The 16,772-nt window shown below is 43.8% G+C and overlaps 1 protein-coding gene across 1 annotated transcript in view; it reads left to right on the top strand.

Moving 5' to 3' along the window:
* Positions 1–16,772, top strand: part of ST14 (ST14 transmembrane serine protease matriptase) — a 72,437-nt gene extending 55,665 nt beyond the window's left edge. The window contains exons 7-19 of the mRNA XM_051986671.1: positions 3,929–4,169; positions 4,898–5,037; positions 6,390–6,487; positions 7,269–7,378; positions 7,681–7,811; positions 8,366–8,470; positions 9,350–9,460; positions 9,849–9,962; positions 10,899–11,021; positions 11,652–11,838; positions 13,349–13,623; positions 13,889–14,025; positions 14,993–16,772. Coding sequence (XP_051842631.1) covers positions 3,929–4,169; positions 4,898–5,037; positions 6,390–6,487; positions 7,269–7,378; positions 7,681–7,811; positions 8,366–8,470; positions 9,350–9,460; positions 9,849–9,962; positions 10,899–11,021; positions 11,652–11,838; positions 13,349–13,623; positions 13,889–14,025; positions 14,993–15,154 — 1,934 coding nt within the window. The 3' untranslated portion in view covers positions 15,155–16,772. The remainder of the gene's footprint in view (positions 1–3,928; positions 4,170–4,897; positions 5,038–6,389; positions 6,488–7,268; positions 7,379–7,680; positions 7,812–8,365; positions 8,471–9,349; positions 9,461–9,848; positions 9,963–10,898; positions 11,022–11,651; positions 11,839–13,348; positions 13,624–13,888; positions 14,026–14,992) is intronic.

Here is a 16,772-nt window from a genome sequence, read left to right as displayed (position 1 = left end):
AGTTTTCCCCATGTTCCCTCCAATATTTATCATTATCTTTTTCTGTTACCTTAGCCAATCTGATAAATGTGAAGTGTCATCTCAGAGTTGTCTTAATTTGCATTTCTTTAACTAATAGTGATTTGGAGCATTTTTTTTTTTTAATATGACTAGAACTATGCTTTAGTGTCTTCATCTGAAAATTTCTGTTCATATTTAACCATACCCCATCTCTTTTATAATATTTTAGAATTGTAAAAGTAATTGCACTCAAGGTCATTAGCCTTTAGTTTAAAAACGACTTTATTGTGTTTTTGTTTTGAAATTTGGGTGGGGATGTTGAGGGAAATTTTCTGTCTCCAGAACTGCAATACTTCTTTTCTTTTCAGCTTTTAAAATTTTGTTATTAATAGAGACTCAGCATTTGTATTTCCTGGTTCTCTCAGTTCTCTCAGATGTGGCTCATCTGGTGATGAGCTTTAATGAGCTCATCATTTAGTTGCTCTTTTAGAATCTCCTCACTCATCTTTGATTTCAACCCTTTGTTTGTTTTCCACTCTATCCTTCCTAATCCTATTTCTTGGTAGGGAGAAAAAAAAAACTAGAAGTAAGTAAGCAACAAATAATTCTGTTTATTTGCCCATAATCATTAATCTATCTACCAGTCTTAGTTACTTGTTTGTGATTTTTCTCTCATCCTCTGTTTAGCTTTTTTAAAAAGCAACCCTTCTTTACTGTTCTTAATATTTATTTATTGACAACTTCAACTCATTCTTCATATTAACACTCCTTATTCTATTCTTAGAGCACATGTTCTTCTTATGTATTCATCCATGGCTATTTATGATTGCATCATAGGATTACATCCTTGGAAGTGGAAGGGACCTTCCAAGTCAACTACACTAACTGCTTCATTTTACCGATGAGCACTTGGGAGCCAACGAAATTAATCACTTTGAGCACAGGGAGCCTGAGTTCAAATCCAGTATTCTTTTCACTGTCTCACAGTGCTCTTGCTCACTTGTTTTTGATTTTTCTTATGCTCTCTCTCTCTCTCATATTTAATGTTTAAGTGTTTATTTTAATTATTTTCTTTTATGAATATATCCCTTCCCCTACCCAGGGTCATCTCTTATAATAAAAGAGAAAAAGGAAAGAAAACAGTTTAGCAAAACCAGTCAACATATCGTTTGTGCTCCACAGTTTATACTATGTATTCTATACCCATTATATCCCATCCCTGTAAAGGAGAGCATTTTTCCAATAGGATCAGACTTCTTTATTATAATTTATATAGAAACCAGTGTGTTTTTTGTTTTTTCCCTATATATTGTTGTGTTCATTGTGTGTGTTGTTTTTCTGGTTCTGCTTATTACATTCTGTATCAGTGTATATATCTTTCTATGCTTCTGAATTTTTCACATTCATTATTTGTTAGAGAGGTAATGTTCCTTCACATTCATGTGCCACAGTTTGTTCAGCCATTTCCCAGTCAATGTGCAACTACTTTGTATTTAGTTCTTTGTTTCTATGGTATTCAAAGTACTGCTTTGCATATTTTGATGTATTTGGAATGTTGTTCTCCTTTGTATACTTGATTGTTTGTTTTTAAATTAAATTGCTCACTGAGTTCCCTGCAAATCCACATTGATTTCTTTAAAGACTGATACACTTTCTGTTTCTCAATAGAGTTGCCAAATTTTGTCCTTTCTACAAACACTTTTTACGGCTCTCTTTTCTCTACTCATATAGCCACACACTCTACCTCATCCTTAATATGTTTTCTCCTGAGTTGGTACAATGACCTGCTGAATTTTCTCCCTGGCTCAAGTTTGTCCACACTTTAATCCATTCTCCACAAAGTTATTAAAGGTGATTTTCCCATACTACATGTCTGATTATATCTCTCCCTTTCCCAGCAAATGCTAATGACTTTCTGTTTGATCCTACTTTTAGGATCAAAGATGAACTTTTTTTGGCTTTTAAATTCTTTCTTTACCTGCCACTAGTTTACTTTAATTCTCTTCCCTCATATCTTGTTTTGTCTTAAAATTTTATTTCCAATTCCAAATTTTCTCTCACCCCGCTTGGGAGATAAGAGATGTGATACTATCTATAGGAAGTTGTACAAAACATATTTTCACATTAGCCATGTTGCCTGGGGGGAGAGGGAGAGGAAAGGGGGAAGCGAGAAAATAAAGAGAAAAACATATGCTCCAGTCTGCATCTATCTGGAGATAGATAGCATTTTGTTTCTTGTGACCTTTGGAATTGTCATGGATCATTATATTAGTCAGTGTTACTAAGTCTTTCGCAGTTGATTATTGTTACAATATTTCTGTTACTATGTACTTTGTTCTCCTGGTTGGTCTAATTTCATTTTGCAACAATTCCTACAAATCTTCCCAGGTTTTTTTGAAACCATCCCCTTCATCATTTCTTACAGTACAATAGTATTCCTTCATATTCATACATCATAACTTGTTCAGCCATTCCTCAATTTATGGGCATCTTCTCAGTTTCCAATTCTTTGCCACCACAAAAAGAGCTTTTACAAATAATTTTGTATATAATTTATGACTTTAAAAAATTACTTTTTATTACAAAAATAAAAAAAAAATTCAAACATTTCTTTTTTTGAACTTTAATTTTTATTCAATTAGCAAGTATTTACTTTCTCTTTCCACCCCAAGAAAAGTAAATTAAAACAAAAACTTTGTAACAAATATGCATAGTCAAGTAAAACAGATTCCCACATTGACCCAGTATAAAAATGTATCTTTCATCTGTATCTTGAATCCATCTCCTCTCTGTCAGGAGTGAAGAATGACATGGTTCATCCTTAGTCCTCTGGAATTGTGATTGGTCACTTCGCTGATTAGGGCTCTTTTAAAAAAAAAAAAAAAAAACTAAATTTTTTTTTCAATAAACAAAAATTTACTTTCTCTTCCATTTTCTTCCATATCCCTTTAACAGATATGGAGAATTAAGCAAAGCTAATTCCTTCATTGGCCAAGTCTAAAAACATGTCTCTTTCCATACCAGGAGCTCTTATCATCCCTCTGTCAGGAGTTGGTAGGATGCCTCATCATCAGTCTTTTGGAATTGTGGTTGGTTATTAAATTGCAGCGATCAGAGTTCTTATGTCTTTCAAAATAAACACAGATCTTTCACTGTACAAAGAACAAGAAAGAGAATTGTGTTTGGAAATCAAACTTCTTTTTTTGTAAAATATATAAAATTTAATAAAATTGTTTGGTTTATGTCCCCATTTGCACTTTTTATCTTCAGGCTTTTAAAAATGTTTAATTGAAGCTCTTTCTTTTTTTTCCCATGCATGTCACTACCCACTAACTCACCCTCTTCCTCAGATAGAAGTCCTCCCCTATAACAAATTTACATATTCAAGCAAGAAAGTGAGCACATGGTCCATGTCTGAGACTACAAGTCTCTTTCTGTAACTAATTTATGAGCTTTTGACCAGGAGGTGGGCGGTGCATTTCATCTTTTGAAGGTACAATTATTTGGTTGATCCTTTGATCAGAGTACTGAAGTCTTTTAAAGTTGTTTTTCCTCCCATCATTATTGTACCAATCTACCTTTCCAACAATCCATTCATTACTCCCTTTCCCACAGTCAGCTTTTCCACCAGACTTACCTTCTTGCCATTCCTTATGTGAGACCCTCTCTCTCCCAAGCATCTCTCAATGCCCTTTCTCCTCACTGTTGCCTCTTAGAATCATGTTTCTTTCAAAACTCTGCTCAGAGTCTTTTGCCATTAAACTTTTCCTGATTTGTGCCCTACCTACCAGTTGCTAGTATCTTCCCCTCATTATTCTGTGCTTATTTTGTACATATTATATATATTTTCTTTGTATTTGTTCTGCCTGTCTCTCTATTTGTTGTTCCCTCCCTCAAATTCTCTCGTTTTAAATGCTCTTCTGTGCAGACAGCTGCAGCTTTTCCCTACATGCCCGGGCTGATGAGGTGACCAGTTTCACCACCCCAGGATTCCCAGACAGCCCCTACCCAGCACGTGCCCGCTGTCAGTGGGTACTGCGTGGAGATGTTGGCCGGGTACTGAGCCTTACCTTCCACACTTTTGATGTTGCACCGTGTGATGATGTTGGGAGTGATTTGGTCATGGTGTATGACTCCCTGAGCCCTGTGGAACCTCGTGCTGTGGTACAGTGAGTATGCTGGGGCTCAAGCCCCTTGCTACACTTTGATGGAAAGGTAACAAACAGGCGAGGAGAACAGGGCAGCATAAGGAGAATTGGAAGGGAGAGGGTGGGATGTAATGATCACATTAATGAGCATTTATGTGGAATTTTAAGGGCTCCAAAGAACTTTACACAGGTCCTTTCATTTGCTGTGGTGAGATAATATCTGCCGGCTAAGCTTGAGGCACTGATCTTATAGTGCAGAAGGCTGTGTGTTGCTTTTAGTTAAAAGCCGCTCAATAGGGGCAGTTAAGTGGTGCAGTGGGTAGAGCACCAGCCCTGAGGTCAGAAGGACCTGAGTTCAAAGTGTCTCAGACACTTAACACTTCCTAGCTGTGTGACTCTGGGCAAGTCACTTAACCCCAATTGCATCAGCAACAAAACACACAAACAAACAAGAAAAGTCATGTAATAACTTCTAAATTGGGGCTTTTTTTTTTAAACAGTCAGGTTTAGGTGACTTGCTCAGGGTCACATAGCTACTGCTGAAGCTGATGAACTCAGATCCTTCTGACTGCAGAGCTGCTGCTCTGACCAGTGTGCTTTAGGGGGCTTTGCTTGTGGCCACTTTTCAGATCTGACTCCTGAAATATGGGCAGTTGCAGCAGGGTTAAGATCCGGGTCTAAAGTGGGGAGGAGGCCTCGGGGGGCTCGCCTCCCCTTCTTCCCTCAATCTCTCCCTCCTTCCCTCACAGGCTGTGCGGCACTTACCCTCCGTCCTACAACCTGACCTTCCTCTCCTCTCAGAACGTCATGCTCGTCACGCTCATCACCAACACTGTGCGGCGTCATCCCGGTTTTAAGGCCACATTCTTCCAGTTGTCCAAGATGATGGGTAAGGAAAGGGTTCGAGGTGGGGGTGGGGAATGGGACAGGCATCTGGGTGGTACAGTGGATACAGTACTGGCTCTGATTCCGCCTCGGACATTTAATAGTCGTGTGACTGAGCAAGTCGCTTAACCCTGTTTGCCAGAACACAAATGATTTTGTTCAAACTTCTCTGCTCTCTAATCCACTTTGCACATGGCCACCAAACTTTGATATTTCTAAAAAATCATTCCTGCCCACATCCCTCCCCTGCTCAAGAAGCTGCAGTGACTCCTATTGTAGCTAGGATAAAGCACAAACTGCTTTGTGTAGCACTTAAAGCCTTTTGGCTTCCCAGATAGAGATGCAAAATATATCTTCCCTGATTATGGCATCAGATTCACTTCATATAACTTCCTCTCATACACTCATTGGTCCTGCTTAGAAGAGCCTCCTTATTATTTCTTGTTGCTTTTCCCTATAACTTTCCATGAGTTGTCTTCCATGACTAATTTACTTTCTCCTCACTTCAGCCCTTTGGAATATTGAGCTCTTTTTTCAAGGCAGTTTTCATCTTTTATATAAGGCCTTTCCTAATATTCCCAATTGTTTTTACTTCCCTTCCTCAAAATGACTTTTTACTTTGTAGATTTTCTTTTGATCATATATATGTGTATACATTCTCTTTCTTTCTCTTCCCCGTTTCTCTTCCCCCATTAGAATGTGAGCCCTTCAGAGGGAAGAGAATGTTTTTGTGTTTATAACTTGACTCGCAACAGTGCCCAGATCTTAATAAATACTTACTGAATTCAATCGAAATCCTCAGTAGTAAGGATGCTTGGGAAAGTGGAGGCTGGTGTGCCGGCTAAGGGACAGGTTGGATGATTTGAAACATATAATACTGGAGCCTCTATGGCAGGGATCCTTAATTTGGAGTCTGTGAACTTTTTTTTTAAGAAAATATTTTGAAAACTGCATTTTAACATAATTGTGTTTGTAAGCATATGTCTTTTATGCATTTCAAGAACTTTATTCTGAAATGGGCTTTACCAGACTCTCAGAGGGATCCATAGCACACAAAAGTTAACAACTTCAGCCTTTATCTGCTGACTGTGAAGTTGAACCAGCAGCTTGGGTTTTGAGGATTATCTTAAAGGAAACCCGTGAAGGCCTTGGTGAATCCAACCATCACATAATTTTTAGATCCTCGTTACTCTTCCTCCCACCCTAGAAATAAGGGAGAAGTACAGCAGTATCTTTGGCTTCTCACCTAGAAGCTCCCATTGAAAAGAATCCATCTGATCTGTCTTTTCTTATGTCTTTCATCCAAACTCTGTTTATGGATGTCTCATACTGCTTCTCATGTTTTTTGATTTTCAGAATGTGGAGGTCACCTAACGGGAGTGCAGGGGACATTCAGTACTCCCTACTACCCAGGCCACTACCCCCCCAATATTGACTGCACGTGGGATATTGAGGTAGGAGTTAGGTGTGTCTAATTATGTACCTGGTACAGTAAAGTAGGAGACAAGGAAGAAGGGATGGGAAAAGGCTATGTGTTGTTACAACATGACCTTTAAAAAAGGGCTTCAAGAGATGCTAAGAGGCTCCTAGGGCTGATCTCCTGTCGTTCTAGTTTCTTTCTTCTCTAATGACCCTCCAGTGTTGGAAATGCTAATCTTCCCTAGCAACAGTTTCTGGTGTCTCACTTTTGACATTAGAAAATCCTGTTAACTATCTAACCTATGGCCTTTCTGCTGCAATTTAAACCAAATGATGTTAGACTTGGTCACAATCAAAAGCCCTGGACTTCCAAGTCTCTGCCTTGATCTGTGACCATGGGAAAATCACAGCATCTCTTTGACCCTTGGGTTCATCATATGTAAAACAGGAATAATCATTGTCTCTCAGGGTCATTGGGAAGAAAGTACTTTGTGAACTTGAAAGCACTAGACAGGATGACCCTCAATCTTAGTGTAATTCTGAACTGCTTAAGATATTATAGCCAAAATTGCTCTGAAATCTTTGGCCCATCCTTATAAATTTGAATTATCTGTGTTTTCAGTGTCTTTAGTGTCACTAATATTGGGTGAAATGTCAGGGGAAGGAAATGAGAGACAACCAAGAATTTGAAGAAAGGAATAAAACAATTTAAATTCTTTTTTAGGAACAAGAATGGTGAGAGAAGGACTTTCCTTCCCAAGATCTTGGGATAAGGGCTTAGGGGAAAGAGTGGCTGAGTATCACTTCCCTTTGCAGGTCCCTGCTGACCAAAATGTCAAGATTCGTTTCAAAATCTTCTATTTGATGGAGCCTCACAAAACCTTGGGGACCTGCACCAAGGACTATGTGGAAGTCAATGGGGAAAAGTAAGTGTTCGGAGAAATGGAGAGAATTCTCAAAGATGCTTTCTACTAGAATCACCTGTGGTGGAGGAGATGGGGTGACCTTGCCCTCCTCTGGGTGGCTCGCTCCTAACCTCTTATCCCCATCTTTGTCCCCTCCATAGGGGTCTCCATCCACTCTGGCTGACCAGTGGGGATTTTCCCAGCCTGTTTCATGGACTTGATCCCCCCTACTTCCTGACCCCATAATCCCTTCCCTCCCTCTGGCTGGTGTTCAGTAACGGTCACTAGAATGCACATCATCTTTCCTCTCCTATCCCTGTCAGGTTCTGTGGAGAGAAGCAACAGTTTGTTGTGTCCAGCAATAGTAACAAGATCACTGTCCATTTCCACTCAGATGAGTCCTATACTGACACAGGTTTCTTCGCCGAGTACCTCTCCTATGACTCCAGTGATCGTGAGTAAAGAGGGGGTGGCTTTGGAAAGTCAGCCTGTTTGGAAATTGGTCCAAACACAAGGTTTTGCAAGGATCAGCGGTGAAAACTTATCCTTGCATTTATTTTGAAAATAAAAAGCTTCAATTAAAAAAAAAAAAAGCAAATTGGTTCAAGATAAGCTTCGACTTTTTTCATATTAATAAAGCATATAGCCATCAGTTTATTTGATCCTTACAACAATATAGTAAGGCAAGCACATTAACCCCCATTTTGCAGGTGAGAAAACCTCTAGTCCAGAAAGGTTGTGTGCACATGTAGCAAGTGACATAATTAGGATTAAACTAGAATCTCCTCATGCTTAGTCTTTGGCTCTTCCTAATTTAGCATTGAACTTTCCAAAGAGATTTCACTAGAGTTTTCTGATCCACATCCACTGGTGTTTAGGGCTCTCGCTTCTTACAGTCCTTGCCCTTAGGTATTGAGTAGGAGGTTTTCAGATTAACTAAATTAATAAATGAGAACTACAAGCCTAAGAGGGCCCCCCACTTTTCTCCCTCCACCCTTTCCCCCACAGCCTGTCCTGGCATGTTCACCTGCAAAACGGGACGCTGCATCGATAACACTTTGCGCTGTGATGGCTGGGCAGACTGCACAGACTACAGTGATGAGCTTCAGTGTGGTAAGTCGAGGAGTCTGCCGTGGGATAGACTTGGTCTCCCAGATGGTGGCCCTGGGCCCTGTGAGTCCTGCTCAGCTGCCATTCCCTGCCTTTTGCCCTGCCTGTGTGGGCACACGTACCCCTGTGACTCCTTTATCCCACGGATACTTCTGAGGCCTCCCCATTTCCTACCCCCCCAAGCAGCTGTCCTGTGTCTCTCATACAATGAATCCAGAGCTGGTTGGGAACCTCATATTGAAACTGTTATCCCTTCCACACCGTGGTCCCAATATATCATGGGTCGGCATAAGATATGAAATGGTATTTTGAGGGAACTTTGTGGAAGTTGCCGATGACCAGCGGATGACTTTAGTCATTGAGGACTCTGAATTCAGTATATACCTCATACCTTGTGTGCAAGTAAGAAATAAAAAGGGAACACTTTGTGTGGCTCCAGCCTTCGGGAAAATATGCATTTTATGTGGTATATAGGACACATAAGATCTAAGATCAACTTATGTACCATGATCATTCAGAGTTCTTCTCTGGTATGAAGGGAGAACTAAAAAGTTTTACACAGATTTTCCAGGTCACAGGGTCATTATGTTCTTAACCCGCATGATGTGGAAGGGATGACCTAGTCCAGGGTCTCCTCACTCTTGAAGCCCAATTTTAAATCTTTTTTAATCTTTTGCCTGAATTGGACATGAAGTATTTCTGTAGCATTTGCCTTGTAGCCCCTGAACACTCTAGGTATTCCTTTTTCCTTCTAAGTATGGTTTTTGTCTAAGACAGATGAGTTATCTGAGATTCAGGCCCCCTGACTCTTCTGTTTGCAAGTGCCCTCATTTCTCCATCACTTTGCTGCTCACACCTCTTCTCATTTCATCCCTCCAACAGTGTGTAACTCAACCTTCCAGTTCACTTGCAAGAACAAATTTTGTAAGCCCAACTTCTGGGTCTGCGATGGCCTGAATGACTGTGGGGATAACAGTGATGAGCTTCAGTGCAGTGAGTAATTTCCTCAACATTTAGGGTTCCTGGGAAAGGGCCCTGGGGTTTTTTCCTCTGACGCAAAGCTGTTGCCTATTCCATTTACCCCTTTTCAGCATCCTAGAGGAGAGGTATCAAACTTGCATTTGAACCACAAGTGACTTGTCAAATTCTGTACAGCCCAAACTAGATTAAAATAACTGGGAAATGCTTAATTAGATCAGTAAAATTGCAATAAATTAGATGATGTTAATTTGTGGTTTTCCAAGTCAATATGTGACCCACTGCAATCTGTTTCTGTTTGAGTTTGTCCCCTTAGGACAGTGGTGGCTTGTCTTGAGATAGGGGGATGTCATGGGATGGAGAGAAATAATTAACTGTTTGTTGAGGCTGTGTGCTTTCTCAGGTTGCCCAGATGGGAACTTCAGGTGTGGCGATGGAAAATGCATCCCCGAGAGCCAGAAATGTGATAAGCAAAATAACTGTGAAGATGGGAGTGATGAAGCCGAGTGTGATAGTGGTAAGAGCTGAAGAAATAGGTGTCCTGAGACTGCTCATGATTCTAGGTTCATTGCAGAGATTGAGGAGTTCTTGTGGGACTTTGGGGTTCAAGATATCAGAGATTATCCCTAGAACCGACAAAAATTCCTCTGGGGTTGAGCACTAGGAATAATCCGCTCCATTTTTTCCCCCTCGGTCATTGAAGACTCTGAACTGAGTATACACCTCATACTTTGTGTACAAATGAGAAATAAAAAGGGAACTGTGGCTCCAGCCTTTAGGGAAACGTGTATTTTACATGGAATTTAGGACCCATTCAAAGACATTCAGACACAGACAAAGCGATATTTCTACAAATATTCTTTAATAAATGCAGACAGCACTAAATACTATTTGGTGAAAGCACAGTAGAAGGAATGGGAAGTTAGGAAAGACTTCTCAAAATGAAGCATGGTAGAGATGTGAGTTGGTGGTCCTAGGCAGGCTGCAACTGTGTTAGAAGTTAATGGATTGGGCATGGTGGTTCATACTACAGTCCCTGCTATCAGAAAAGCTGAATCTGATGGATAGCCTGAGTTTAGGAGTTCTCAACTGTAGAAGGACCAAAGCCGAATGAGTGATGCAATAATATGGTAAACCTTAGGGGTAGGGGGCCACCAGCCTGCCCAGGGTGACCAGGCCCAAGTCAGAAAAGCAACATCTTAAAACTTCCATGCTGATTAATGGTGCGATTGGGCCTGTGAAGAGCTGCTGCATGTCCGGCCTTAGTGAGATAGGGGGATCCAGTCTTATAAAAAAGGCACAAAAAGTACAAGATGGAGTAATTTTTGTGTGGGTATGGCAAGGATGCTTCAGCGTGGTGCTGACTTCCTAGCCCTGACAACCTGTACTCCAGGAGGAAACTGAGTGTTATTCTCCAACCCCAGCTTTACCTTTTCTCCCCCTTTGCTTTCAGTGTGGACCGTCCCCTGCACCAAATACACATACAAGTGCCTCAATGGATTGTGTCTGAGCAAAAGGAACCCGGAGTGTGATGGGAAGAAAGACTGCAGCGATGGCTCGGATGAGAAGAACTGTGGTATGGACATCAAGGGCAGGACCAGGCGTGGCCCCTTTATTTTGGATTTCTCTTTGTCCCTGGCTTGTAGGAAACAGCTAAGGGAAGTCCCCCTACTACATTAGTCTCTGTGTTGTCCATCAGGAAGGGAGAAAAACAACTCTTAGAGGCCCATTCTCCCTGTTCCTTCCTATCAGCACGGTGGTTGGGAATCTGGGCTGCTTTTCAGCCCTGGATATTTTATGAATTTATCTTTCTTTCTAGAGCTTCTTAAAATGCTACATGTAAATATATGCAAAGGAGGAAACTAAAAAGCAATTAAAAACCAGAAATCCTCCTAGCTTCATGTGAGTCAGAGGAAAAGAGGGCGAAAAGAGATAACTTTAGCTTCAAAAGGGTCTCCTTGGGTAGACATGGGGATGGGAGTTAAAATTCCTTGGGAGAAGTTAAGCTGACCTGGCAGTTGGGAATGTGCTCCAAAGGACCCGATGGATATAGCTTTATTGTAACCTTTAGTCTTTATCAGAGATGGTCATAAAGAAAAGTCTCCATTTTAGTTCTCTGGGGCCAGCAGAATGGATTCTGGGCAGTGGGGAGCCTCCCTTTCCCAGCTCACACACTCCACCTGAGTTCTCTCCCATCATTCAATAGATTGTGGACTTCGGTCCTTCAGTAAACATGCGAGGATTGTTGGAGGCCAGAACTCAGACGAAGGAGAGTGGCCGTGGCAGGTGAGCCTCCATGCAGAGGGTGAGGGTCACCTCTGTGGGGCGTCACTAATCTCCTCCACCTGGCTTGTCTCTGCAGCCCACTGCTTCGTTGATGTGAAGGGAATCAGGTAGGTGTTGTGTCCTCCGAGAGGCTCTACCTGGGATTGGAGGGAACGGGAGAAGGGAAACTTCCTTGGATTATTTGTGAGTTTCCCTCATCCCCTGCAAGATAGGACAGGTATCTCTGCTTTGTGTTTTATGAACTACTTTCCAAAGCATCTTGGTCTTTTCATCTCTGGAGTGATGCTAACTCGGGGGCAGGGCAGGGCTTTTTAGGAGGGCAGAATGGAGAGTCTGGGCTGGTAGATACTCTAACATTATGGAGACCACAGGGAGACTTGCTGATTTAATGTCCAAGATCACATGCAGGCAATGATGATGTAGGACTGAGTCAGGAAGCGACACGGTCAGGTCAGACCTGTACTGTAGGAAGAGTATTTTGGCAAGCATGGATTGGAAAGAGATGCAAGAAGGATGTTGTTTCAGTAATCTAGGCAAAAAGAAAAAGGGCTTTATCATAGACTTAGGGTTGCAAAGGACTTGAGAAATCATATGGTCCAAAGCCCCTCATTTTACAGAGAGGGAAACTGAAGCCCAGATTATTTGTCTGAGGAAATTAGAATTGGAACTTTAACTAAGATTGGTAGCATTTGAGTGGAGACAAGGAGACAGGTAAAAAAGATACTGTAGAGGGAGAACCAGCTGGCTATGGGGAGATGCAAAGGATTTGTAGGCGCCGGGAAATGTTGTAGTTGTTTGTCCGTCCTTTGTTCTCCAAGAGGACCGATGACATCAGGAGAGTGATGTCTTTACTTGAAGATGAATTGGATTTAGTGAGGCAGGGCTGTGTAATGCCATCAGCCCCACTCTCTCCTCTGGAGTGAAGAGGCAGAGACTGAATCTGCAGGAGAGAGGGAGGTCAGGGAAGATGATGGACAGAATGGGGACAGATACAGTCAAGAGGTGAAACTAGTGAGCACGGGGAGATTTTCCTTTTCTGTGATGAGAGGGAAGGCGGGGAGAAGAAGTAGCGAAGCTGAGAAGGTCTGAGGGACGGCAGTCAGGGGGTTGAAGAATTCTGGCTTGTCTCCTTGTGATGTTCACCATAGGAGCCCTGGAGTCTGGGTGGGTGGGGAGATAACAGAAGCTTTTGCCCAAGCTTAGCAGCTTTTCAGCATTGGAGGCAGTATTTATGCCCAGGTATTTCCCGAGTCCAAGCCCAGATTTTCTCCTATAGCAGCACGCTGCCTTTCCATAGCAAGAATTAATATTTGTTGAAACAACATCACCCAGAGAGTGGGGCTGATGGCATTACACAGCCCTGCCTCACTAAATCCAATTCATCTTCAAGTAAAGACATCACCCTCCTGATGTCATCGGTCCTCTTGGAGAACAAAGGATGGATAAACAACCACAACATTTCCCGGGGCCTACAAGTGTCTCCCAGAGGGAGAGAGTGTTGTGTGCCCCCACTGAGAAAGTCAGTGAGAGAATTAAGTCCGGCACTCGGAGCCCCCTTTCCTCATCCCCAGGACGACCGTGCTGTTGAATGTACGGTTCCCTCTTTGTCTTTCCCAGATACTCTGAGCCCACCCAATGGAAAGCCTTCCTGGGGCTGCACGACCAGAGCAAGCGCAGTGTCAAGGGGGTGCAGGAGAGGGGCTTCAAGCAGATCATCCCCCACGCCGCCTTCAACGACCTCACCTTCGACTACGACATTGCTGTCCTGGAGCTGGACAAGCCCGTCAAGTTCAGCTCTGTAATTCGGCCCATCTGCCTGCCTGACTCGTCCCACGTCTTCCCCGCGGGCAAGGCCATCTGGGTGACGGGCTGGGGGCACACGAAGGAGGGAGGTAAGAGGCTCCTGGAGAGCTTTCCCTCTGGGTCCCCCGTTTGTGAAGGCACCTGAGCCCCCCGTTCCCCCGCTCTCATTCCCCTTTGATCTCTTTGGGGCTCGCTTCCTCGGATGTGGAACTCCTGTTCCAGGGGGAGGGGGGCTGATTGATTTCTTCCTCCTTGGGAAGAGCTGGACGGGTTGGGAGGGGGCTGTGTGGGGGGGGGGGGCAGAGCCCGCCGGGCCCTCCTGAGAGCTTTCTGCTGCTTCTTCCCAACCACTAGGCACAGGAACATTGATCCTCCAGAAGGGGGAGATCCGAGTGATTAATCAGACCACATGTGAGTCCTTGCTGCCCAATCAGGTGACCCCCCGCATGATGTGCGTCGGTTTCCTCAATGGGGGTGTTGACTCTTGCCAGGTAGGCAACTACCAGCTTTGGATGGGGAGAGACCAGAGGGACTGATGGGCTGAGGAAGAGGGGAAGGGGAAGGGGAGGGAAGAGAGACAGGGGGAGAGAGGGAGAGAGAGAGAGACACACACACACAGAGACAGAGAGAGAGACAGACAGGTAGAGAGAGAGACAGAGAGAGAGACACAGAGAGAGGAGAGAGAAGAGCAACAGAGAGAGATACAGAGAGAGAGAGACAGAGACACACAGAGAGACAGAGAGACAGACAGTTAGAGAGAGAGACAGGTAGAGAGAGAGACAGAGAGAGAGAGACACAGAGAGAGGAGAGAGAAGAGCAACAGAGAGAGAGAGACAGAGACAGAGGCAGAGACACAGAGAGAGAGAGAGAGGGAGAGGGAGGGAGAGAGACACAGAGAGAGAGAGAGACAGAGAGAAAGAGAGACAGAGAGAAAGAGAGAGAGACAGGAGAGAGGCGAGGAACAGAGAGAGATAGAGACAGAGGTGGAGAGAGAGAGGAGAGAGGTGAGGAACAGAGAGAGACACAGAGAGAGAGAGAAAGAGAGAGAGACGGAGAGACAGAGGTGAAGACAGAGAGAAGAGAGGCGAGGAACAGAGAGACACAGAGAGAGAGACAGAGATAGAGAGAGACAGAGGTGAAGACAGACAGAGAGAGAGGAGAGAGGAGAGGAACAGAGAGACACAGAGAGAGAGAGAGACAGAGAAAGAAGAGAGAGGCAAGGAACAGAGAGAGACACACAGAGAGAGACACACACAGAGAGAGAGAGAGAGGAGAAGAACAGAGAGAGACACAGAGAGTGGGGGGGGGGGGAAGGGTGAGAGACTATGAACATGGATGTGGTTTTGTAAAATGGTGTGATCAGATGGGAGAGGAAGTTTGGGAAGCGAGTCCAGTAATGGCTGGAATCTAGGAGATGGAGTGTGATCTTCACATGGTTTGGGATTTCTTTTCTTTTAGGGTGACTCAGGGGGCCCTCTGTCCAGTGTGGAAAATGACGGACGGATATTCCTGGCTGGGGTGGTGAGCTGGGGTGAGGGCTGCGCTCGGCGGAACAAGCCAGGAGTCTACACGAGAATCCCTATTCTCCGGGACTGGATTAAAGAGCAGACGGGAGTGTAGGACTTGTTCTAAATGTGGTGGCCTCTTCTCTCACATTCATAGGAGTATGGAGGGTGGACCAACGGACTCATCCCTCCCTTGAGATCCCTCCAGGATATGAACTCTATCCTCTTGTCTCCGAGAGTCACAAATCTACCTGGGGAGCCTCAAACTTGCCTCTGGTCCAGCCCAGCCTCACCCCCCAAACTCCCAGGACTATGTCTCAGCTGATGTCCGATCTCCCTCTGACCCCGTCCCTGAGTCTGGACCTGAGAGACGTCTCTCTGCCTTCTCCTTTCTCCCCAAGGAGATGCTCTCTGGACGTCTCTCCTTTTGCTGAGACGGGAATATCCCATGTGAGCAGTGCCCATGGCCGGGGGGCTTTGGGCTGGGGAGCTAGGGTCTTGCCTAGACCTGAAGAAAATGAGTTCCAGGAAGCTGAACGTTTTTCCCGACTCCCAGTTGTTATGTGTCTGTGTGTCTGTGTATAGTTTTTAATACTTTTAAATTAATAATTTTACACCAGAGTTGATTTTCCTCCTCCACTCCAGTTGAGAAATGTTTTTCTTAGACCTATGTACTCTCGGGGGGTGAGGTTGGGGGTGCACAGCAGGGCTGGATTGTGTGATTCACATTGAGAAGATCCCCAGGCTTCCCTTATTCTCCAAGCCCTGTAATCTCTCTTGCGGTGCCTTAGAAGATCAGAAATTCTGTAGGCTTCAGAGAATGAAAGGGTGCTTGGGGGCACCTGCCTGGAGCTTGGTCACACACTCAGAAGTTTCTCTAGGAAGCACCGGGCCATCTGCTTCCTGAAGCTTTTGCTTGAGAAGGGGAGGTCCCTGCTCTGAGAAGGGGTAAATAATGGTACATTTGGGTGCTGGCTGCTGTCCTACACGGGAATGGGCCATTGGTTCCATTCATAGACTAAGTGATGTTCTTGGACCAAAGAGAAGCAACACCTTCTTGTTGGAATTTTGACACCCTCAGCCTCCTTTGTCCCACACTTTGGATTTTCTCTTTGTTTCCTTATTTGAAAACTTTGTTGGCTTTTGTGCTGGGATGGCCCACTGAAGCTGTGTGTTGGCCGGTGCTCCTCAGAGCCAGAGAAGAGTTCAATTCAATTAAAATCAACAGATGTTTTTAAAGGAATTGATGTGTGGAGAACACAGTGCTTGGGACTAGGGGAGGTATATAGTTTAAATTAAACAATCCGTGATCTCCTGGAGCTTACAAATCTAGCAGAGACTGGGTGGCCCTTGTACCCAAGGGCCTGGAAACGATCTCCTATTGCTTTTCCCAGCTCAGTCTGACCCCTTGTTCTTTTTCTGCTGGGTCTGGGGGAAAGGGAGATGGCCATGGTTCTGTCCACACCAGACCCCACAAAGCACCTGGGTTGATAAATGTGTATAAATGGAGCCCAGGATAAGGGAGGGGACTTGCTCTGCGATGGCAGGGAGAGGGGGTGGATAATAGGAAGAATCAGAACATTATTTCCAAAGAAATGACTTAATGTGTACAGTTTATTGTAATTGTTGCTTTGTTCTTGATAAAGGCCCTATTCAAATGTATTTAAGGTACCAGAACCCCAGGGAAGATAATGGGGACAAAATGTACATTAAAGGGGGAAAGTTTTACATGA

Source organism: Antechinus flavipes, chromosome 3 (assembly GCF_016432865.1).
Source record: "Antechinus flavipes isolate AdamAnt ecotype Samford, QLD, Australia chromosome 3, AdamAnt_v2, whole genome shotgun sequence".
NCBI classification, from domain to species: domain Eukaryota; kingdom Metazoa; phylum Chordata; class Mammalia; order Dasyuromorphia; family Dasyuridae; genus Antechinus; species Antechinus flavipes.
Note: the sequence above shows the minus strand (reverse complement) of the source record. Positions and strands in the feature narration are given on the sequence as shown.